At 39.9% G+C, this 25,166-nt stretch overlaps 2 protein-coding genes across 4 annotated transcripts; both read left to right on the plus strand.

Annotated features, from left to right (window-relative positions):
• Positions 1 to 1,712: 1,712 nt before the first annotated feature.
• MSMO1 (methylsterol monooxygenase 1) lies at positions 1,713 to 15,618 on the plus strand. 3 transcript variants are annotated; one of them, XM_045988259.1, is made up of 7 exons: positions 1,713 to 1,839; positions 4,349 to 4,403; positions 7,074 to 7,359; positions 11,244 to 11,392; positions 12,414 to 12,540; positions 13,738 to 13,892; positions 14,602 to 15,618. In XM_045988259.1, exons 3-7 carry the CDS (start codon positions 7,105 to 7,107, stop codon positions 14,795 to 14,797), a joined length of 882 nt encoding a protein of 293 aa, XP_045844215.1. In that variant the 5' UTR covers positions 1,713 to 1,839; positions 4,349 to 4,403; positions 7,074 to 7,104; the 3' UTR covers positions 14,798 to 15,618. The 3 variants fall into 3 exon arrangements, with proteins under 3 accessions (XP_045844215.1, XP_045844206.1, XP_045844225.1); XM_045988250.1 differs by lacking the exon at positions 4,349 to 4,403 and having other exon boundaries at positions 1,718 to 1,839; XM_045988269.1 differs by lacking the exons at positions 1,713 to 1,839; positions 4,349 to 4,403 and adding an exon at positions 4,485 to 4,506.
• A 7,984-nt stretch (positions 15,619 to 23,602) lies between these two features.
• On the plus strand, positions 23,603 to 24,531 carry LOC123937146 (GTP-binding nuclear protein Ran-like). Its single transcript, XM_045997751.1, has one exon. The coding sequence runs from the start codon at positions 23,636 to 23,638 to the stop codon at positions 24,284 to 24,286; it is 651 nt and encodes a 216-aa protein (XP_045853707.1). The 5' UTR covers positions 23,603 to 23,635; the 3' UTR covers positions 24,287 to 24,531.
• The last annotated feature ends 635 nt before the right edge of the window (positions 24,532 to 25,166 follow it).

The raw sequence follows: 25,166 nt of genomic DNA on the forward strand, positions 1-25,166 counted from the left end.
TGGCCTTACATACATACTATTTACCATCATAACAAACTCTTTTACAGAGGTACTAGATAAAACTTAGCACAGACGTTAGCACACTGCTAATGGACAAAACCTGGTAAATCTGACCCATAGTGCATGTCTTTTAACAGTACTGGAGAAAGCACAGCAGGTTTGAGCAGATGAAGGGCGGACTACAGATGAAGTCACACCCACAACCTCAGCCAGTAAGAGGGGGAGCTCTGGAGCTGGTGAGGGTCTGGGCCATTGTACTCCTGCATCCACCAGACTGACCAGACCAGCTGTGGACTCCCGCTGCCCCCTGGAAAGGGGGTGTGCCAGTGGGGAGAGGTGGCTCCCTCCACCAACACTCAGTAGCTGAGCCCCTGTTTCAGTCCTGAAGAAGGGGACCTGAGTGGTGCACCACAACATCCACTCCAGGACACCATTCCCCTTCTTTCACGGGCCTCCTAAAGACAGGGCTCTGACCACCCAAAGGGCAGATCCGATGTCTTTGTCAGACATGGGACAGTTAGACAGGAGAGTAGAGGTCACTGAACCTAACAAGAGGCATCCCTCAAGAGGGAACTTCCTCAGGCAGATTATACCTGAACTGATAGGTGATGGGTAGGGGAGGAGATGGCTTATGATTTCAGGCAGAAAAACCAGTTTGAGCATAGCCCTGAGAGAAACAACAGCATCCTGTTTTCCTGAACCACTGAATAGCAAGCAGTGCCTTCAACTAGACCAAATGGTGCCTTTGTGCGAACTTTTAGGACACACTCTTGGGTTGAAATTCGTATCTTCTTACACCGTCTGTACAGGCTACCCTTATTCCCTGTACATTAGTATTTTAGTGTTGAGAGACGGCTGGGATGAGGCCGGGGCAGTAGACAATTTGCAAGTGTGTCAAATCCTCTGTGTCCCACCCCCTCTAGCCCCCTTCCCCTCTTCCCCCCCCCCCCCCCCGCCCCCGGTCTTCTGGAGTTTCCTGTTCCTCTGGGGGTTACACCACCTGGGCGTTCTGGCAGCCCACGCACTACTGGCCAGGTCAAGGCCTTAACCCCCCTCAGGGGAGCAGCCATCTGCCATCTGTTAGGTCAAATCATTTTCTAAACTTTTACTAGCTTCCGATGTTCTCACCTGCAAAATGGGGTAATGATAACTAACTCTCTAGATGATCGCAGGAGATATACTGCATGGGAAATTCTCCATGGGTTTATTAAAGGGTACTGGGGCTGGGGAAACAAGGACCGAGAATGTCTAAATCCAAGGTACACCAGAGAAAGGCGGAGCTATCTGTAAACACAAAACAGTCAAAACCGCATTTATCTTTTCTCTTTCCAGGTTCTGGCGAAGCGACTGCAACACAAATCACATCTCAAAGTCATGGGGAGGACGGCCGGGTACCCTCTTACCCGGACAACACTGGCTCGGCGGGAACGATTGAAGAACCCCAGTTGGCAAGGCAACTCCCTGAGGCGGCCCCCACGTAGCCGCCGTCCGTTTCCGCCCCCTCACTCCGTCACGCGTCCTCGCGCTTCCCCGCCTCCAGGCGCGCTGCGGCGCTGGCTACTGGCTAAACGTCTCGGTCTCACTATCCTCACTCCATCCGCGGAGCCAATGGCTGGGATCGTCAGGGGTTCATTCCCGCGAGTCAGACGATGCCCCAATACCGAGGACCAATCACAGTGCTGAGAAGGCGGGTTGGGAGCCCTCACGAGCCAATAACGGCAAAAGAAGCCGGCCTCGCGCTCTTGGCTCCACCCCTGACGCGGAGAGGCAGGTTCCCAGGCTGCCGCACCTGGTGGAGTTTGGGTGGCCGAGGCCGGCAGTTCCCGCGCGGTGGTCCAGGTGAGGGGGGCTGTAAGAGAGGCTGGTAGGTCAGAAGGAGGAAGAGGCTGTCTCTGGCCAGCTGCTCCGTGGTGGGAGCGGGTTCTGGCGTGGGTGGGTGCTCGGGGCGCCAGTGCAGGATGTGAGGACGGCGGGCAGGGGGAGCAGGTGAAAGCGGTGCGAAATCTTAAGTGATGAAATCGGGGTTGGGCCCTGTTTCTTGCCCTTTAAGAGCTTTATAGTCCTCGAAGACGGGAAATATTAGGAGATGGTTAACAGCGTGAGGTGAAAGAGTGATGAGAAAGTTTTACAAAAACGGAAGCATTACCGGGGGATAAGCTTGTGTTTGTGCAGTAGCGGGGTGGAGTGGTTGGGAAGGGCGTCTGAGACGGAGGTTACTGAAGGATGAATAGGAGTTGGATAGGGTGGCATCACCGGCTAGGGAATGCTGTGCCCGTTACACGTGAAATATAAGAATATGTTGAGGTGGGAGATACGATAGAGGAAGGGTGGGGAAAGGTCTGGCAGGACCTGTTTTGCATCGCTGAGGGCCTTGGTCTTTGTCTTTAAGGGAGGCACTCCCTTGAATTTTGTATGAAGAAGGGGGTTAACTCACCTGTGTAGATAATATACTGGCATTGTATCGTTTCAGGAGGGCAAACTTAGAGATTGGGCAACTCCAGCAAATGAGGGAATTTTGCAGTCCGGGCTCAGCGAAGGTATAGGGCCAAAGGACAGACACAGGCTGACCACCCTCAGACGGCTAAACTTCAGAGTTTCCTCAGAGAATCCACAGAGAACTAAATTTTTCTGAAGATAGAGTAGGTTTTTCCATCAAGTTGCACAGGATGAGAAAAGGAAAAGAAAATTCACTATTTCCCCCTCCCCTCTCCTCTTTAATTCCTAGTTTTTGCTTTTGTTCATTTGGCAAACGTGTATCCACTTTCTTGTGTTGGGAGAGTGAACTCCTGAATGTTAATTAAACCAAGTATCTCTCATTTGGGCGCGATTTTGAAGGCTTAACTTTAGGCAGCAGAGACAGGAGAGATTTAGAACATTCTTTCGGTAATGACTAAATAGGTGATGGTGCAATTCACCAAATTAGAGTAGAAGGTAGAGTATTTGGGCAGGGATGCAGGGAGCAGTTGTTGACCTTTTGGACATGTTGAGTTTGATGGGCTTCTGAACGGTCTCTTTGGAGACGGCCAGTAGAGTTTTAGATAATCAGAACCTGGAGTTTAGGAGAGAGGGCTAGGGATAGAAAGATTGTGGATGTCAGTGTATTTTTAAAACGGGAAATAGTTGCCATCACTCTAGGTACTCTGAAATAGTTGGAAAGGAGTAAGGAAAACATTCTTGGGAAACTAACCTCCATTCCCAAGTCTTCTTTCTCAAAAGCGGTAGCATAAACATACTAAATCAGAAAGTGCTGTCTTCTTTCTCATCTCCTGTTGAGTATTTGGATCTGATGTGCCCTCTCCTCAAAACATTCCCTTATCCTCCCACCCCACCCTACTTTACTCTGTTTTAATCAGGTCACCTCCCCCTTATGCTCCAGGTCTCTTGTTTTAATAACTCTTTCCTGGTCCTCTGTGTTCTAGCACTGTATGTTTCTAACCCATTACTGTCCTTATCACTGAATTTTATTAATAGTCTGGTTTTTGCTTTGTATTCCTCATTAGAGTTTATATTTTGATATCAGGGGTGTAGACAGCAGCTAGCACAGTAGCTGCACGTAGTAGCACAAATTAAATCAGAGTGAATACATGTGAATCCCAAGAACCAAGGAAGGAGAGTATTTTAAGGAGAGAAGTATCAGATCTTCAGCTTGGTCAAGTAAAATAAACTGCAAAGAATGTTTGTTGGATTTGGCAGCTAGGAGATCCTTAGTGATTGTATTAGTAAGAGTAAATTCAGTGCAGTGAAGAGAACGGAAAGCAGATTGTAATAGCTGGAGAGTCAATGGGAAATGTGAAAATGAAGACGTTATGTATAAAAAAGGAGCTTTGGGAAAGCTGTAGGAATTACTTCCTTCTTACTATAATATTTCTTGTGTGCTTTATTATTTCTGATTACAGTAGAGCATAAGGGATGAGTGCATAGGCTCCCCCAGTTAGTATTTTTGTAACTTGGGTTATAAAAGTTGTTTACTCTTTCTAAACCGAGTTTTTCAGTTATAGAAGAGATAATAAAATTACCTACTTCATGAAGGTGTAGTAGGGATTAAAGTCTTTAATATACTGAGAGAGCATACAGAACTCTTAAAACACAGTTCCTGGCATGTAAGAAGTGCTCAAAATTGTTAGCTTCTTGTAGCTACTATGTGTTGGGTCCTATGTTAAGGAATTCATGTGCGTTAGGTCTTGGACCCATTAGAACTATTGTTTTTCTTTTTTCAGCTTCATGAAGGTGTAATTGACACATAAAATTGTAAGATATTTAAATGTACATTGTGGTGATTTAATATATATATACACAATGAAAAGATCCCCATGATCTAGTTACTATTGTTATTCTGTACATTTTGCAGATGACAAAACTGAGGCTCAGAGAGGTTATGTAACTTGCTCAAGGACACACAGCAAGTAAGTGGTGTTGGTTCATTGCCACATTTGGCAACAACCTCATAAAAAATGAGAATTGGAATGACTTTTACCTTGCAAGTAGGAAGACTGAAGATATCTTGGTGTGAGTGGGAACTATATTGCAAGTGGTTGAGGGGGTTGTGTGGCTAAGAGCAAAGCAGGGGGAAGGCTTTTTGTTGATTTCTCCCTAGAGAAAGAAGTTGGTTCAAAGAAAAGGAAGAGGGACAGTGGCTTTGGGAAGAGGGGATACAGGTTAGGAAAACTTTTCACTAGAAATGAAGGCTTGAGTATGTTTTTAAACTTGAGAGGATGGACTTAGTGAAGAGGGGAGAAATGAAAGATGAGAAAGGATAAGTGACAGACAAGTTCCAGGTAGGATAAGAACATAAGAGTAGTCACTCTCAGAGAGGGTGAGTGAGAAAAGAGAAATTTTGAGGTTGGGACGGCCCAGGATGTAACTATAGCCTCTATAGTACAAGTCATTTGAGAGTAAGTAGGACAAAATTCTAAGTGAATTCTGAGACCTGAGGAAGCTGCCTAAGCTTCCCAGTATCCTCCATGAGGAAGGGGTCCAAGGTCAATATGGGAACAATAAGCATCTGCCTTTAGTTCAGGTTATGGATCCCAGGGTTCTGGGATCTAGTCCCACACTGGGCTTCCTGCTCAGTCGGGGGTCTGCTCCTCCCTCTCCTCTGCCCCTGCTTGCTCTATCTCGTGCACTCTCTCTCTCTAATAAATAAATAAAATCTTTTTAAAAAATAAAATATTTTTGTTTTTAGTCTATCATAATTCATAAATTGGGAACAACAGTGAACATGTTTAGGAAAGTGACATTCTTGTAAACTTGAAAGTATCAGCATCTTTAGTTCAGCATCCTTGGCTATGGAGTATGTAAGTATAATTTTAAGAAGGTATAAAATGGAAAGTAAAATTTTTCTCCTCTCCTCCATAACGGAACCCCCCACCCACTGGGTGTGCACATAATGCAAATGCATGTATCTGTTACTTCTTTTTCTCTTTTCCTTAAAGTCATCACTCTCAATTTTTCCCCATTGTTCCTCAGATATCCTTCCATACATTTCCTGTGTGTGGGTGTGTGTGTCCATCCGTCCGTCTATAAGCATGAAAGTGCACAGTATAGAACCTTTTCACAAACACTAGGTGGGGGAGCTCTTGTTATGCGCATTATTCCGCAACTTGCTGTTTCACTTAACATTGTATCTTGAGACATCTTTCTGTGTAGAACATAAAGATTTTCCTGTTCTTTGAAATGGCTGCATAATTTATGTCTCTGGAAGGACTTGGGGTTTATTTAACTCCTTTCTTATTAATGGACTTACTTCTGTTGTTTTCCTTTTTTCTTTGTTTTTGCTGTTATAAACAATGCTTCTTTGTGAGTGAGAAAATTGCTGGGTCAAAAGATATATTTATTTTGAATTGTGACAAATACTGTGAATTTTTCTTCAAAGGCCTACTGATCTCTCCATCAACAATGTATGATGGTGCCTGTTTCTTCAAATTGTTACCCTTACCAGTACTGTCTCCTGAACACTGAAACTTTTAAAGACTTTATCTGAGCTGCTTATTTGTTTAGGAACATTTTTATTTACTTTTCCGTGAACCCCTTGGGAATGGCCTGTGTCATTTTTGTATTGGGTTTTTAGTCTTTTCCTAAAGCACACTTTGCAGCCTTTTATCATAAGTTTTGGAAATATTTTTTCTGGTTTGCCATTTAATCGTTGACTTTATTTATAATTGTCTTTTTATAACAAGCATATTTAATTTTTATGTAGTCTGATTTGGCACACTTTTTTTTTATAGGCTTTTTGGTGTGTTTTTTGTTTTTTTTGGTTTTAAGTGACACTTGAACTCCACCGTTGCAGATTGAAGGTACAAGTTTTTCCATGGAGACCACATTGAAAAGTCTCTTTAAAGATAGTTTGAAGTTCTTTCTCCACTGTTGTTCTTTTAGATCCTGCTCTTGAAAGTTAACATGTGGCTTTTAATTTTTATTTTTAAAAGATTTTATTTACTTATTTTAGAGAGAGAGAGTGAGTGAGCACGAATGCTAGGAGGGGCGGTAGCATGGAGGGAGGGGCAGGGAGGGGGAAAGAATCTCAAGTGGATTCTGCCCTGGGGAGGAGAGGGCAGGCTAGATCTCATGACCCAGAGATCATGATCTGAGTGGAAACTAAGAGTTGGATGCTTAACTGGCTGAGCCACCCAAGTGCCCCAACACGTGGCTGGCTGGCTTATTTATTTATTTAAATTAAACTAATTTAACATGTGATGTATTGTTTGTTTCAGGGATACAGGTCTGTGATTCATCAGTTTTATATAATACCCGGTGTTCATTGCAACACGTACTGTCCCTGTATCTATCACCTAGTTACCCCATTCCCTTACTCTCTTACAGAGCCAGCAAACCTCGGTTTGTTTCCTAAGATTAAGAAGAGTCTCATAAATCAGTGTCTGCAATGGTGATGATATCCATTAGACCTTTTTTTTAATCACATGTTTAGGATCTGAGAATTGGTACTTTAGTATTTGTTGTTTTTAAAATTATCAGAAGATGAATTTTAAAAATTATTTTCTAGGAATTTCATTGTTTGGCTTACTTGATTTGCTTGCTTGCTTACTTATGTATTTATTTTTTATTTGCCTTTACAGAATTCTAAGACTTCCTGCAGAGATTTGAAAAATGGCAACAAATGAAAGTATCAGCATCTTTAGTTCAGCATCCTTGGCTGTGGAGTATGTAGATTCACTTTTACCTGAGAACCCTCTACAAGAACCATTTAAAAATGCATGGAACTATATGTTGGATAATTATACAAAGTTCCAGATTGCAACATGGGGATCCTTGATAGTTCATGAGGTCCTTTATTTCTTGTTCTGTTTACCTGGATTTTTGTTTCAATTTATACCTTACATGAAAAAGTACAAAATTCAAAAGGTGAGTGTGATGGACTTGCAATGAAATGTTATCATTCATGTTGAATATTTTAAAAGTAAATGTAACTTTGTTTTGAGAGAACCTAGATCAGGGTTGTCTAATAGAAATAGAAGGAACATATGTAATTTTACATTTTCTGATAGAATACATAAAAAGGTAGAAAGAAATAGGGAAATTCATTTTAATATTTTATTTAATACAATAAATTGAAACATTTCAACAAGTAATCAGAATTTAAAAGTACTTAATAGGATATTTTATGTTCATATTCTCACAAAAAGTCTTTGGAATTGGGTGTCTTAGATTAATTTTAGACCGTCAAAGTTTAGCCGTATTTAAAGTGTTCACTAACCACATATTTCTAGTTCCTGCCACATTGGACAGTGCTAGATCATAATTGATAATGTTTCAAGAATAATTTTTTAAATTGTACTTGTAGTATATGTGACATTTATCTAATTTGGGTTTATAATCTTTAAACTAGCTGGAAAGAGATGTTATGGGCATGTGTAGATACTTTGCAATTCTCTCCAGCTCTTAATGTCTCAGCTATTAGTATATGTTTAATATCATAAGATCTTGATCAAGGCTATTAAAAGTTTTGTTTTTTCCTTAAATATATAATGGTGGTTCTACAGGATTCATGTCATCATGCTCGTAGAGTCTAGATATTTGCTTTAGTGCACTAAATTCCTTGAGATTCCCACCATGCATGACAAAATGTTGAGAAAGACACAGTGCCTCTTCTCCATTGTAGTCATGGGGGAAGTAGTGAGCTCTAGCCCTGTGAAGACTAGAGCTTGATCGGGTGTCCGGAACAGAGTCCAAACTCGCTTATCAGAGATGAGTTATCAGCACTTGGCAAACCCATGGTAGTATCTAATACTTGCTGTTTACTTTTCTAAAAAGTCATGCCAAACTAAAACTCAGGGGCACATGGTCTTGGTAGAAAGTGGACATCTTGAGAGCACTGACCTGCGGAGAATGATTTGTACTCACCAGCTACACACCAGGTGGCAGTCATCATGCACGTTTTCCCCCATCAGTCTCCTAGCCCCGTTGCCTCTCCCAGTGAGTCTCACTGTAAATGCTCACTCAGGTGCTGTTGCTGATCCTTTCTGGGGGTAGTGCATGGGGTCAGGCCAGTAGACTCTAAGCTAAAGGAAAAGGGGGAAGAAATAAAAAGGGACATGTCCAAAGAGGCGGTATCCTGTAAATTAAGGAAGGACAGACATTCCAAAAGCTTTTTATAACCGGGCCTGCTTTGAAAGGCAGAATTCAGTTTGGATGTGTAAGTTCTCATGGATGTTTGGGGTGATTCTGGAGACCGTGTGTCACCGCCGTAGTTGTTTATAGGGCTGATACGTGGTGTGTCTGGCCAGGCCAGAGCGTCCTTGTTGTCCTCCTCCTCCCCTCTGTCCTTGACTCACTAGTCAGAGGTGGGAACTTTTCCAGAAAGGCCTTTTTCAGTTAAGGTTTTATGCATGACTTTAAAATAAACTATAGCAAAAGACAATACAAGTAGTTGTCTAGTTGGTTACAGGTGGTTATTTTTAAACAGAAATTAAAAGGCTGGGTAGTGTGACTTCACATTGCCTTGTCCTTCTTTTAGTTTCACAACCGTTAAAAATCCTTTGGATCTTCTTAGTACAAAAATGAATTGTGATAGTAAAGCAGTACAGGTTTTCACAAAACAAGGGGTTTAAAGACAAGCAACAAAATTAGTAAAATTAATTACAAGTTTATTTATTTCGAAGGAAGATCCCCTGAAGCACTGAGGGTACAGGAAAAGGTTGCTGGTGGTGATGAGGATAGCAGCTTTCAAACAGAATAGACTACTGGACAGTTAATGCGCCTTAGAAAGTCCGATGTCTTACTAGTTCTCTGGGAATATTCTTCCACGGGGTATATACTAAAACTATTCCTTTTTTTTTTTTTTTTTAAAGATTTTATTTATTTATTTTGAAAGAGAGACATAGGGGCTGGGGGCAGAAGCAGAGGGAGAAGCAGGCTCGCTACTGAGCAGGGAGCCCGATGCAGGACTTGATCTCAGGGCCTGAGCGGAAGGCAGCCGCTTAACCGACTGAGCCACTCAGGTGCACCTGAAACCTTTCTTTCTGGAGTCAGTTGTCTTAGTAGTATTCCTTCATATTAACTTGCAGTTATATATAAAGTAAAATATGGTAAACCCTGATACTCACCAGGTATGAGTATTTCATTGTTAACTATTTTTTAAACTAATTTGTCCACACTTAAAACAGTATGACATGTGATTTTTTAGTCATAATTGATAAATTTTTGTGTTGATTGCTATAGCTTAATGAGTATCAGATTCAAGCTAGGATATTAAAAGTCTGTTAAACATAGTTCCTAGGGAGAAATTGCCCAAGGTGGATTTATATTTTGTCCTCAGTCACAGACTGGAGGTTTGGAATAGTGAGGTTGGATAATCTCAGAGTAGAGATAGCCAATGACAAATTATCTTGTCTAATCCCTTCATTTTATTGTTGAGGAAACCGAATTGTGGGCATTACAGAGCCAGCTAACTAGTTGGTGAAGGCCCTGAGATTGGAGACTGGCTCTCTAGATTGGTTATCAATTTCTCTTTTTTTTTTTTTTTCCTGTTATGGAAGAGAACTCAGAATTTTAAGAACAACAACAACGAGAATTTTAAGTCCAGAACTGGAGACCTAGCTTTTAGTTAGTCCTGGTTCTAATCACTGTGTGATCCTGGGCTACTAGGTAGTTGACCTCTTTGGGCTTCTGCTAATGAGCAGTAGTTTCCATACTTGGGATATTATGGTTTAGTTAAAAAAGTGTCATTGGCAGAAGTCTAAATGTTTAAGTAAGGACATTGAAAACAAAGCAATAACTATTATTTATTATCATAATCTTTTTGTAAAACGAAAAGTACTTTTTCTTATCTAACTGCAGCCATTTGAAAATTTATTTATTTCTTTATTTGAGAAGAGAGAGAGAGCGAGGGAGGGCGCGTGCACTTGCACAGGGAGGGAGGGGGGCTGAGGGTGAGGGAGAAGCAGATTCCCTGCTGAGCAGGGAGCCAGTCCCAGGAGGATCATGACCTGAGCTCAAGGCAGATGCTTAACCAACTGAGCCGCTCAGGCACACTAACTGCAGCCCTTTAAATTGAATAAATTTAGTTTTTTTATATGGCTTGCTATGCCAGTTGATATCCTGATAAGGTTTTTGAAACATTTATTATATTGATCTTACTTTTCTCACTCTGGCTTTCATCTCTGAACACTGTTATCTGTGGGCAGTAGGTCTCCATTCTTTGGGAACCACTGGACCCATTTCCGAAGTTCTTCCAGCTCAGAGTTTATAATTATGTCATCAGATGTGAACAAAAATAATGCTAATTTCTGGGAAGGAGCACCGCTGAATGGCTGGCAGCATGGATTTCCCTTTGTAATAAAGGCTTCAGTGCCGCCTGCAGGACTGTCACCACATTTGGGAGAACCCACCTGTGCTCTGAGCATTGTGCATTTGTGCTCTGAGATTCCTGAGTGACAGAAGGGAATGATGTGGGACGCAAAGACTGGACAGTTACTCTGTAGTGTTTCTTTGGTTCATTTGAGATCGTTACACCTGGGTTTGTCTATTAACAGTTTTTTTTACCTATTTAAACTAATGATCACAGTTGTCAAGGATTTAGAAGGGGAGGAGGCTGTGATTCCTAGGCCTCAGTTACTGTCACCCAGTCACTGTAATACAGAATTCACATCGTAAGATTAATTAAATAGTGTAGAATTAAGGTTACCTGGAAACATTACAGAAACAATTAAAAATTCGTTCTAAGTTTAAAGTCAAGCTACTGATAGCAGAGGGCTAATGCTAAATATTGTGATTTTTTTTTTCCATAGGATAAACCTGAAACATGGGAAAACCAGTGGAAATGTTTTAAAGTACTTCTCTTTAATCACTTTTTTATCCAGCTTCCTTTGATCTGTGGAACTTATTATTTTACAGAGTATTTTAATATACCTTATGATTGGGAAAGAATGCCAAGATGGTATGTATATGAAGATTTGATTTTGCTACTCAGTCATGCTTTATCATCCAGTTAAAATAATTCTTCATGTTTTTTTCTTCATTTGTTTGGTCTAAACTTTAGAAGTAATTAAAACACAAAAGTAAGCCATAGTAGAAACTTAAAACATTCCCATTTTTCTGTCTTTTTGTGTTTTAATGTAATATTTTATTGGAAAGTTACTTATTTAGATATTTTTGGAAAGTGATTTCTTATGTCAGATAAGTTTTGTTAGCATCCTTTATATGATTTTATACAGATATACCCACTTATACCAAGAAAAACTATATTACATTTTAAGTCTGAAATGAATAAAAAGAAAAGAGAGTAATTGTGAGGTTTATAAAAGTTGTGTGCATATAGGAACAAATATGTATTACCTGAGCACTAGTAGTTGTGTTCAAATGAATAGAGATATACCAATTATATAGATGTATACTTTTTCTTTGTAATATATATTATATAAAAGAGTTTTTGTGTATGTGTTTATTTGTATATAAATATATTTTGCCCATTGCACTTACATCCCTCTGGTGGAAAGAAGTGATGATTCTACTATTGATAATCTCAGTTCAAGTCCCTCATCAATATTACTCTTTTCCTAGAAGTTTCGGATTCTGTTTCTTAACTTTAATTTTGTACATGTGAAATTATTTTCCAGTTTTTTTTTTTAAGTAGGCTCCATGCCCAGCATTCAGCTTGAACTCATGACCCTTAAGTCAAGAGTTGCATATTCTGTCTCCTAAGCCAACCAGACGCCCCTGTGCCTGTGAATTTTTTTAAAAATGAGCTAGAATTGGAATAGTGGTCTGCTTCAGGTGCTATTATAGAGCCACTTTGTACGTAGCAGTTGTGAGAGTTTGCTGATCTGTGTATCCAGGTCAGTCAAGCTGGTTAGTGGGTATTTGGTTCATGTAATTCCTCAAACAGTGATCCCAAGTAAAAGCTTAGATCATTTAAGTAGAAGTTATTTTATGCTCATTACAGTATTTTCATCCTAAAGGTACCTGCTTTTGGCAAAATGCTTTGGCTGTGCGGTGATTGAGGATACCTGGCACTATTTCCTGCATAGGCTCTTACACCACAAAAGAATATATAAATATATTCATAAAGTTCATCATGAGTTTCAGGTATGTTAGAATTATTTTTAATACATTTTTTCAATTAGAGGCAAAGTGCTTTTTTAAAATCTTCTCTGAGGTTTTAAAAAAAATTGTCAGTGATGTTTTTATTTCTTTCTCTTTGGCATGAACATGTTAAGAACATCACACATACACACACACACACACACACACACACACACACACACATACAGCCAGTTCTATAAATGTTCAAGGAAAGTGTTAACATGAAATAGTTCAGTCTCTCATTTGGGCCAGACCACTCTCCTGTCATGGTTGGTATGTGGCAGATGAATAGAGACCATAGTGATGTTAAGGTCATTTAAATTGGACCCCTAAACAATGAACGGGTCATCTTTAAATTTCTAAAACTGTTACCAACTTGTTTACTGAACACCTTTCCACCTCATTCTGATGCCCACAAAAACCTATTTTTTCAGAACTGCTTTGATGTATCTTTATCAAACTGGTTATGTCATATGTTCCACATTGGCCCTGATTACGGGGAATGCTAAATCAAGTATCCCTTTCTTGACAAAACAAATTCAGAAGCATAAACCAAAATTGGAGTTTAAAGTCAGTTGTTTAATACCTGTATCTTAAACCATCAAAATCAGTTACCAAGATTCTATTAAGGACATCCCTAGATGTTTTGATGTTTGGTAGGAACAAAAGGTGTTTTTATTGAGAATTACTGTTATTTGTTTATATATGTATGGCTAGATATATTGTCATTACTTATAAAAACAATCTAATTTTATAAAACTGTATGCATAAATTAGAATATATGTATTTGTCGTGGTTCTCTGACAAATCAATAGGAGATACACACATTTATGTTAAGGAACTGGCTCACGTGATTGTGGGTATTGGCAGATCTGAAATGCATAGGACAGACCACAGACTGGAAATTCAAGCAGGGTTTCCATATTGTGGTTGTGAGAATTATTTCTTCCTCGTGAGACCTCAGTCTTTGCTTTTAAGACCTTCAACTGGTTGGATAAAGCCCACTTGCATTATGGAGAATAATCCCCCTTACTCAGAGACTAATGATTTAAATGTTAGTCACATCAATAAAATACCTTCATAGCAATGTCCAGGCTGGTGTTTGACCAACCAAACAGTTGGGCACTGTATGGCCTAGCTAAGCCGACACTAAAATTAACAGTCACAGTATATTAAGGAATTGTTACGTATTTATTTTAGGCTCCATTTGGAATGGAAGCTGAATATGCACATCCCTTGGAAACTCTGATTCTTGGAACCGGATTTTTCATTGGAATCATGCTTTTATGTGATCACGTCATTCTCCTTTGGGCATGGGTGACTATTCGTTTGATAGAAACTATTGACGTCCATAGGTGGGTTATGGTTTCTATTCAGATACAAGGTATCAAAATATAAAATGCCATTGTTTTCATGGTCATAAGATCATCTTTATTTCTAAGCAGACTAATAGGACAGATTAAATTGTAAAGGTTATCTCCTTCCTTCATTCTTTCCTTCCACTGTTGTCTCTTCCCTCCTGCCCTCTCAGCTTCCTGAGGAAGGGAGGGGGCTGGTGATTCAGAACTCTACAGTTGTGGCTATCAGATTCTAGATTTGTTTTTGGAAATAAAGGAGGATACTCTAAAAGAGTTGCTACATAGTGATTCTCGGGTTTAACCTTCTTAGTGCTTGATACTCATTTAACTTTGCCTACAGGACATATACTATCACAGGCATAAGAACCTATGGTGAGGAAGCTCCTCTAAAACAGAAAAGAAAAATAATTCTTGAAAATCTGTGTCTAAAGATTTACTATTATAACCCCTCATTTCATCCCCTGTTGTATAATAATTAAGTTCCATAGATCTTTGAAGGTTTTTATCTTAATTTCTGAAAATGGTTTCTAGTATATGTACCATTTTTCTGTGAGTTTTTGTCTTGTGTCAACCTGTTAGAAACAAAGTGACTTAGGCAAAGTGGAATATTATTTGATTTAGTTAACAGGCATGTTACTATCAATGAAAATGTCAGTTATTTGAAGTGTATTTATTTCCTTAAAAATTTTTATCATTTTTATTTCAGTGGTTATGACATTCCTCTCAACCCTTTAAATCTGATCCCTTTCTATGCTGGTTCTCGGCATCATGATTTCCACCATATGAACTTCATCGGAAACTACGCTTCAACATTTACATGGTGGGATAGAATTTTCGGAACAGACTCTCAGTTTCTTGCTTACAATGAAAAGATGAAGAAGATTGAGAAAAAGACTGAATAAGTATCTCCTCTAAACCTTCCTGAAGGTACACACTTTTCCTGAATTGAAGCAAGTAACTAACATTGCTTCTGCAGAGCAGAAATAAACATGTGTCTTGGCTGCTAAGTGATACAGAGAACATTAACAACCTTTAATTATCTTCCTAGTGGGAATTTTTTCTACTTTACATAAAAGCTCTGTATGTGTAGAAATAAGTAAATATGTATTTAAGTACGATTTTTCATGAGGAAGTGGTAAAGGCCATGTTGCTAACCTTACAGAAAGGTTGTAAGTAATGGAAGAAGTATTAATCTATGTCTTTCCCCAGTAATATCATAGGCTTGAAGTTGAAATTGGTCTTTAAAATCTTTTAAATATATAGTGGCCATTTCAGAAACTCTCTTAGTAGGGTGTTGGCCTCATATTGAACTTTAAACATTTTTTTGGAATTGCCTAAACATCAAAGTATCATGGGTTGAACCGTATCAGTTGACAGTGTGAGTGAGGCTGCCGAAGCAGGAATAGCCAGCATGGAGAACTTCACTCTTGTCCTGAGCCAACTGGTTTGGGGTGATTCTCTTTCTTTGAGAAATCTTTGGGAATGCACTGTACTACTGGTGTCTATAAATTAAGGCATTTCTGAATTGTAAGTGGAATATTTTAGTCTAAAGGTTTTCGGGTTACTTGAATTTTTTAAAAAATTGAGCTTTATTTCTGCTATTTACCCTTTCATTTTTGTATATCAAGTTTTCATTATACTTAAAACTGTATCTTGAAACGTGAACTGACTTGCTGTATTTGCACTTTGAACTATTGAAATAAATGTGATTTTTTGGTCTGATTATCTGGGTTCCAATTTTGAACATCAGTTGTTTTATTTTATTCTTATAAAGAAAAGTACAGAAATCATTATATTATTGTTTTGCAATAAAAGGAATAATTCTACTTTTTTTTAAAGTGCTTCATTTGCTGAACTTTTGGGGCAGTTTCGACCTGTATTTATCAGGCTATGTTAGTGGGGAATTCCATTGACCTAGTATTAAGACAGCTCTTTACTCTTTTAGAAGATGTATGCTTTCTGTACAGAGGGAAAACTAGAGTGAAACTTTTTAAAGCTTATTTAAATGTGGTATCTAGATTCTAACTCAAAGAGTTGGTAATTCTAACTTAGTACATGATAGCACCAAATTTTTATTTACAATATGGAGTCATTTCCTGGTAAGTGTCTTTTCTTTCTTTTGGAAATACGTAGTGAAGAAGATTCAAATAAGGATTTAGAAAGTTAAACTGAGAATATTCTGCTAGACCATGTTTTCTAACTCGAACCTAATCCATATGACCCTTTCCATTTTCCCTTTCTGTCCCTTCCCCTACTCTCATGGGTGTGGGTTTAGCTCTTCATTCTCAGACTGATTTGGGGGTTGTGCTTGAAATCTTGCAGTTCAATTATAAGATAATCTATAGAAGCTTTAATCTTTACCTTTTGTTCTTTAATATTCATGGAATGCACAGACACCTGCATTAGTTAAAGGTGACTCAGTACTTGGGGAGAGGGTGACCTCTATCGTTGGAAATGGTACTAAACAATTTGGTATGCCTAATTCATTCTTTTCACACTAGTTAACTTACTGAGTGCTTACTGTATACCCTAAATTCTGCTATGAGCTTTAAAAAAAAAAATTATTTATTTTAGGGAGAGAGAGTGAGGGCTAAAAGGGGGAGGGATCAGGAGAAAAGCAGACTCCCTGATGAGCGTGGAGCCTGATACGGGGCTCAAACTCAGGACCCTGAGATCATGACCTGAACTGAAATCAAGAGTAGGTTGCTTGACTGACTGAGCCACCTAGGCGCCCACTCCTGTGAGCTTTTAATGCATGATCTCATTTAAGTCTCTGAGGCAAATGCCATTTTCTCCATTTACATGTGAGGGATTTGTCTGAGAGGTTAAGTTACTGAAGATCACAGGGCTAGCCTTTTGACATCAGAAGCCATGCTTGCAACCGCTACGTTTACTACAATGGAGACTTGGATCTTTTAGAAGAATCTCACAGGATAGGTTTCCAGACTTTTCCCTCACTATGTACAGTCTTCTGAGAAGAAAGTTCTAAACCAGTAGGTACCCAGAAAATAAGGTTCATACACAACACTTTAGTACAAACAAATTTTAATACGATTTACTGGCAAGACCTCTTTTAAAATTACCTGGATTAGCTTCTGTCTTCTGTTTGTGCTTGACAAAAAACATACAAAGATTAGAGTACAAATACAACACAAAGCTCTGATTCTACTCTAGAAAATCACAACATATTCTGTTGGATTATCTGCTGGACTTTACTGAAGTGGAAATTGGAAAGCTTAAGGTTAATATTGTAGCTAAAATGATTAGCAGAGTATGTTAGAGTTATATCTATCATGTCACAATTAACTAGTATTTTACTCTTCTACGTATTCTGGCTAAAGACATTTAGACCTTTAGAAAAGCCTGGGTTTGCAGTATGTCACCAGACCTCCTTCTGTCCCGCAGCTCCCAGTTCTGCTCTCACAGAAAGCCTCAGGCTATGAAATCCATATTCAAGTCCCATACCCCTCTAGCGGGAGAAAGACTCTAAACCATTTTTAAGAGCAGGTGGTCAGATGGTTGTATGTTCATCTCTGAGGATTTAGATCCTAATCCGTTCTTCCAAAAGATTATATTCTCTGCTATTATTCTGAAGAGTGATGTGCTTTTGGTCACATGAATAGCAGGTGACTGTCCAATGCTGACATTCTTTTTTTTTTTTTTTAAGGTTTTATTTATTTATTTGACAGAGATCACAAGTAGGCGGGGTGGGGGTGGGGAGCAAGCTCCCAGCTGAACAGAGAGTCCAATGCAGGGCTCGATCCCAGGACCCTGAGATCATGACCTGAGCAGAAGGCAGAGGCTTAACCCACTGAGCCACCCAGGTGCCACCAATGCTGACATTTTATCTAAAATCACTGGAGGACCACATGAAATGTCTTTAGGATGCATACTCAGAGGGCTGTCAAGTTCCACGTGTCAAAAGGAAGGGGATGTGGGAGGCTAAAATCCAGGATCTGAAACTGCCTTCAACCTACTAAGAAAATCACAAAACTCAGGGGACAGATGCATGCTCACTGTACGGAACGGGAAGGGCTGGTGGTGGAGACGAAGAGCACAGGGTAAGTAACCACCGGAGTTGCTTGCTCATGGGAGATTGAAGCCAACACTGCAGGAACAGCAACAGGAGAGACAAAGCCACAGACGCCATGACAGCATCTCTCATCCTTCACTCCGAGTAACAGATGCACTTCCTGGAGAGCCTTTTCCCCTCCACTTCCTCAAAGCCTATCCCCTCATCTATGAAATGAGGCTAATAGTAATTCTTAGTTTTGTGAGGATTAAGTAAGATGCTCCATGGGAAGTATGTGTTGGCATATGCAACAAATGTTGGCTATTCTGTTAAAAATTCCCTACACTCCATATTCTTTTTTTTTTTTTTATTTGACAGAAAGATCACAAGTAGACAGAGAGGCAGGCAGAGAGAGAGAGAGGGAAGCAGGCTCGCCACCGAGCAGAGAGCCCGATGCGGAACTTGATCCCAGGACCCTGAGATCATGACCTGAGCCAATGGCAGCGGCTTAACCCACTGAGCCACCCAGGCGCCCCCACACTCCATATTCTTAAGGACCCAGCTCAAGGCTCATCCCCCCACCCCCACCTTCCTAGGTCTTATTCTTGCTTCAGGTGACTAGTCTCTCACTGCTCTCCCCGTGCCAGGTTCGGCAGCACTCTTCTCTATCGACGCTTGGCACATTCTGCTATGGATCGCCTCCCCCTTTTTAGCCAAAGTTAGCTATTTTGCACCATTTGCTTCCCTTTTGTGCCGTTGCTCATGCTAATCTTTTAGCCTGAAATAGAGGCTCAGTGAGTGGCATTCATATGGTCAAAGGCATGCAGGTCATGAGTGGCTGAGCTGCCTGCAGAGCTGGGATTTCCCTCTTCTCTGCATTTCCCGCTGCATCATTTGTACATCTGACGTGAGCCCCCCTCCCCCTCCCTCCAATGCCCTCATGGGATACTTTGAAAAACGCCTACCAATTTAAAAAAGGGGAGAGCCTGTAACAGCATCTTAATGTAGGATTTGGCGATTGTGCTGCCATTGTAACAATCAACTTAGAAAGTCTTAAGTAATAACAGCAAATGGTGGGGAGAGCAGAAGGAAAAGAGGGGTTCTTGAAGTACACGCCGGAGGTGGAACCGTGTCGGGGCTGCTTGGGTCAGCTGAGGTCTGGCCTCACTTTCATGCTTTGGCAGCTGAGAGTCTGACTTTATTGATGCAGATTGCTATGGTGTATGCAGCTTTAGATGTTCCAGGGGCATGCATGTCTGTTGAACTTGACAAAAGACGGTGTCCACCTAATAAAGAACATTTAAAATTTTGTTTAGCCTTTCGGCAGATTGAGCCAAACTTCTTGTATTCCATGAAGATTCAGTGAGGTTTCCTTTGCTATAAAATCATTTGTCTGATAGGAATAGAAGAAGGAGAGAGTAAGAAGAGCAGGGTCACTACGCAGGAGTAGATGAGGCACTGTTCGCCCAGAGAGCAGCCATCTGAACTCCTTGGCTCTGACACTTCTGTGTCAAGGGAACACAATCTGTAGTCGGGAAAGGAAGCAAGACTGCCCTGCTAAGAGAACCGAATCCCCGGGGAGAGGAAGAGCTAGTTCAAGTGCCTAACAGCTTTAAATGCACTTTGAAATGTCCTCAAGTTCCTGAGGAGGGAAAGAATTTGCAAATAGAACTGTGAAATTATTTTAGATAATCAGACAGTAAGCGAGTCCTTTCAGACTTTGTCTTTTTCGGTAGGTTGAGTTCAGTGTCTCCCCACAGGAGACTGTTCCAGTCTCTCTGGGGAAGAATATACCCTAATGCCCAGATTCATTCTGGGAATCAGGTGTGGAAGGGGTCTTAGGAGTCCCAGGTTAGAGAGTGCTCTTTCACAGAATCCCTTAGTTCTCAGCCCCGTGCTCACCTCATCCACAGCTTCCTCAGTATCTGGAGACACTTGAGCCTCTTCTGCTCAATAGCTACTCATTTTCTCCAGAACAATAAGCCTACTCTCTCAGGTCTCAGATTAGACACCACTTGTGGTGAACACTGTCTAACCTCTTCTCTTCAGGTCAGATGTAGGTACTTCCCTGTTGACTGTTGACTGTTCCCCTATCATGGAACTTAGCATACTGGATGCTAAGGGCAACGCACTGCTCTGTATCTCCCAACAGATTTACACTCAAGGATTGTCCTGGTGGTTTTCTTATCCAGAGTCGCCTTCCCAGTTCCTACACAGAGTCTGGGTGTTCCTAGGAATGCTAAATAGAGTTAAAATATAACTATTATGGACTGAAGCCAGAATAGGCTGGCAGAAGTCTTCTAAAAACTGATTTCATTGTAAATATTTATTAAGTGGTTGAATATTTTATCAATCATTATTGACCCACATCAGGAATACCTGTAGATACATAAACTTTTCAAGAAAGTGAAAACACTTGACAGTGACCTGATAGAGAGAGAGAGAGAGAGAACAGCAGTGTTTAAAACGCAGGAAAATGCATTCTGTGAGACCAGAAGTACCTGGATACCAAAATTAGACAAGAACATCACGACAAAGAAAAACTACAGAGCAATATCCCTTATGAGTGTAGATGTGGAAATCCATAAGAAAATACTAGCAAACAGGGCACCTGGGTGGCTCAGTGGGATAAAGCCTCTGCTTTCAGCTCAGGTCATGATCCCAGGGTCCTGGGATCAAGCCCCGCATAGGGCTGTCTGCTCTATAGGGAGTCTGCTTCCTTTCCTCTCTCTCTGCCTCTTTGCCTATTTGTGATATCTGTCTGTCAAATAAATGAATAAAATCTTAAAAAAAAAAAAAAGATATTTCACAGGGAAATTTAGTAAAAAAAAAAAAATACTAGCAAACCAAAGCCAGTATGATATAAAGGATTATTTATACATTATCAGATGGTATTTATGTCAGAAATGTAAAGTTAGTTTTGTTGTCGTTGTGTTTTTATTATATGTTTCAGGTGTACAGTTTTATGGTTTAACATCTGTTGAATACACTACATCGTTATCCCCACCCCAAGTCTAGTTACCACCCATCACCATAGAGTTAACACCCCTCACCCCCTTCACCCACTCCCTGATTCCCTTCCCCTCTTGGTGAACACTAGTCTGTCCTTTTATCTGTAAGTTTGTTTTTGTTTTATTTGGTTTGTTCATTTGTTTTCCTTTTCAGATTCCACATATAAGTGAAATCATACAGTACTTGTCATTCTCTGTCTGATCTGTTTCACTTAGTATAATATCCTCAAGTCCATCCATATTATTGCAAATGGCAAGATAGTTCTTTTTTTGTGGCTGAGTTATATTCCATTGTATAATTATTTCATATCTTCTTTATCCATTCATCTATTGATGGACACTTAGGTTTTTCTATGTCTTAGCTACTGTAAATAATGCTGCAGTGAATGTAGGAACACATATGTCTTTCTGAATTAATGTTTTCATATTCTTCAGATAAATACCCAAAACTGGAATAGCTGGGTCATATGGTAGTTCTACTCTTAAATTTTTGAAGGCTCTCCATGCCGTTTGCCATCATGGCCGCACTAATTTACAGTGGTGCCTGAAGTTTTCCTTTTCTCCACTTCCTTTTGAACACTTGCTATTTCTTATCTTTTTGACAATAGTCATTCTAACAGGTGTTAGAAGATACCTCACTGTTGTTTTGATTTGCAATTCGCTGATTAGTGATTTTTTTTTTTTTTGGTAAGACTAGGAGCTTTTATTGAACATTTTTGAGAAGAAAATCACTCCCACCACCTTCCCCCACCCTTCTACTGTAAAGGATTAATTCATTTTGAAATTTCTTTCAATGTAATTTTTTCAAAATAATTTTTATACTCTTACTGTTTATAAAAATAACCCAAACTACAGTTAATTACATTGTAGAAATACAAAATACAGAATATGAAATTTCTAACTCATTATTTCCTCTGAAATATACACTATCAATAGTTTTTACATACTTTTGTTCATATATATATTTTTAAAATTAGTTCATCTATTTTTTATTTTGATTTCTTAAGTCTTTAATTTTTATGTGTGGTATAAAACAGTGATCTAGTTTCATTTTTTTTGCCTGTGGCTGTGCAGTTTTCCAATTGCCATTATTAAAAAGCATGTCTTTTCGCTGTTGTTTGTTCTTCGCTTCTCTGTCATATATGAATTGTCCATATATGTGTGGGTTTATTTCTGGGCTCTCAATTTGGTTCCATTGATCTGTGTGTCTGTTTTTATATCAATACCACACTGTTTTGATTATGATAGCTTTGTAGTATAGTTTGAAATCAGGGAGATTGATGCCTCTAGCTTTGTTCTTCTTTCTCAAGATTGCTTTGGCTATTCGGGATCTTTTGTAGTTCCAAATACATTTTGGAATTTGTTCTAGTTCTATGAAGGATACTTTTGAAATTTTGTTAGGTATTGCATTGAATCTGTAGATTGACCCAGGTAATATGAACATTTTAACAATATTAATTCTTCTAACCATGAGCACAGAATATCTCCCCATTTATTTGCATCTTTTTAAATTTCTTTCATCAGTGTCTTATCATTTTCAGGGTGCAGGTCTTTCATAGTTGAGTACAATATTAGCTATAGGATTTTAATATATGACCTTTATTATGTTGAGGTATATTCCCTTTATAATCCACTTTGTTGTGAGTTTTCATCATGAATGGACACTGACTTTGTCAAATGCTTTATCTGCATATATTGAGATAATTATGTTTTTTATCTTTTATTTTGTTAATGTGATATTACGTTGATTGATTTGCAGATGTTGAACCATCCTTGCATCCCTGGAATTCCACCTGATCGTGGTATATAATCCTTTCAGTTATGGTTGGATTAAGTTCACTAATATTCTGTTAAAGATTTTCTCATGTATATTCATCAGGTGTATTGGCCTGTAATTTTCTTTTTTGTTGCATCCTTGTTTGATTTTGGTATCAGGGTAATGCTGGCCATGTAACAAGGGTTTGTAAGCTTTTCCTTCTCTTTAATTTTTTTGAAAGAGTTTGAAAAAGATAGGTTTTAACTATTCTTTAAATATTTGGTAGAATTCAACTGTGAAGCAACTCTTTTCTGGATATGCCTCCCCAGGCAAGGGAAACAAAAGCAAAAATAAAGAACTGGGACTACAGCAAACTAAAAAGGTTTTGCACAGTAAAGGAAACCATCAATAAAATGAAAAGGCAATCTAATGAATGAGAGAAGGTTTTCTCAAATGATAGATACAATGAGGAGTTAACATTCAAATTCTGTAGAGAACTCCTACAACTCAACACTCAAAAAACCAAATAGTCCAATTAAAAAATGGCCAGAGGACCTGAATAGATATCTTTCCAAAGAAGACTACAGATGGCCACAGGCACATGGAAAGGTGCTCAGGATCACTAACCATCAAGGAAATGCAAATCAAAACCACGATGAGATATCACCTCACATATGTCAGAATGGTGTTGTTGCAAAAAGAGGGGCATTTGGGTGGCTCAGTTGGTTAAGCATCCAACTCTTGACTTCAGCTCAGGTTATGATCTCAGGGTCATAGGCTCAAGCTCCATACTTTAGTGGGGAGTCTCTTTGAGGATTTCTCTCCCACTCCCTCTGCCCTTCCCCCTGCTCATGCTCTCTCTCTCTCTCAAAAAAAATAAAAAAAATAAAAATAAATCTTAAAAAAAAAAAAAGAAAAGAGAGTCAGACAAGCCAGAGACGCTTCTGGAAGCACCAGCGCCATGGCTGCCCAGGGAGAGCCCCAAGTCCAGTTCAAACTGGTGCTGGTTGGCGACGGTGGCACCGGGAAGACGATTTTCGTGAAGCGTCACCTGATGGGGGAGTTCGAGAAGAAGTATGTAGCCACCTTGGGCATGGAGGTCCACCTGCTCGTGTTCTACACCAACAGGGGACCCATCAAGTTCAACGTGTGGGACATGACCGGCCAGGAGAAGTTCGGTGGGCTGTGGGACGGCTACTACATCCAAGCCCAGTGTGCCATTATAATGTTTGATGTCACGTCAAGGGTTGATTACAAGAATGTGGCTAACTGGCATAGAGATCTGGTAGGAGTGTGTGAGAATATCCCCATTGTGCTGTGTGGCAACAAAGTGGCCATTAAGGACAGGAAAGTTAAGGCAAAATCTATTGTCTTCCACCGAAAGAAGAATCTTCAGTACTATGACATTTCTGCCAAAAGTAGCTACAACTTTGAAAAGCCCTTTCTGTGGCTTGCTAGAAAACTAATTGGAGACCCTAACATGGAGTTTGTCGCCATGCCTGCTCTCGCCCCGCCAGAGGTTGTCATGGACCCAGCTTTGGCAGCACAGTATGAGCACGATCTAGAGGTTGCTCAGACAACTGCTCTCCCGGTTGAGGATGATGACCTGTGAGAATGTGCAGCTGGAGGCCAGCGTCAGAAGTCTAGTTTTGTAGGCAACTGTCCTGTGATGTCAGTGGTGCAGCGTGTTTGCCACTTTATTATATAGCTGAGCAGAACACGTGCTTAATCTTTGGAATGCTGAAGGAGATGAATGGGCTTCGGAGTGAATGTGGCAGTTTAAAAAGTACCTTCATTTTTTGGAACTGCATATTTAGCTGTTTTGGAACGCAGTTGTTTCCTTCCTGAGTTTCAGATATGAGATGGCTATTGTCCAGTCACAATATCCAGTGGTGAAATCTTGTTTGTCACTGTCATTCCCATTCCTTTTCATTTAGAATCAGAATAAAGTTGTATTTCAAATTAAAAAAAAAAAAAAGAAATAAGGGTTGGAGGATGTGGGGAAAGGGGATACTCTCGTGCCCTGGTGTAGCCACTATGGAAGCAGTATAAAAAAATTCCTCAATAACTTAAAAACAGGACTACCATACAATCCAGCAACCTTACTTCCAGGTATTTATCTGAAGAAAATGAAAAGACTAATTCAAAATGACACATGCAAGCTTATGTTCATAGCAGCATTGTTTACAATAGCTAAGATAAACAACCTAAGTATCCACCAATAGATGAATGGATAAAAAGAGAGATACATACACGCACATGCACATGCGCGCGTGCGCGCGCACACACACACACACACACACACACACACACACACACGTATTTTCTGTAATAGAGAGCCACGAGAAAAAGCTTTGAGCTGAGATGAGACCATGAGGGAGCCAATTCACCATCCGGCAGTAGCTCCCTCACCATAGGCGGCGACACTATTTTGCTTGAGGGCCCAAGGTCTGAGGAAAGGGCAGGGGAGCTGTGCCGACCTTAGTCTGGAG

The sequence above is a fragment of the Meles meles genome, chromosome 2 (assembly GCF_922984935.1).
Source record: "Meles meles chromosome 2, mMelMel3.1 paternal haplotype, whole genome shotgun sequence".
Lineage (NCBI taxonomy): Eukaryota > Metazoa > Chordata > Mammalia > Carnivora > Mustelidae > Meles > Meles meles.

Excerpts from the sequence above, each read along its gene's own strand:
- MSMO1 (XM_045988259.1), top strand. The coding sequence starts at position 7,105 with ATGGCAACAAATGAAAGTATCAGCATCTTTAGTTCAGCATCCTTGGCT. Across the intron at positions 12,541-13,737 it reads AAGTTCATCATGAGTTTCAG|GCTCCATTTGGAATGGAAGC; the intron begins GTATGTTAGAAT and ends TATTTATTTTAG. Across the intron at positions 13,893-14,601 it reads GAAACTATTGACGTCCATAG|TGGTTATGACATTCCTCTCA; the intron begins GTGGGTTATGGT and ends TTTTTATTTCAG.
- LOC123937146 (XM_045997751.1), top strand. The coding sequence starts at position 23,636 with ATGGCTGCCCAGGGAGAGCCCCAAGTCCAGTTCAAACTGGTGCTGGTT.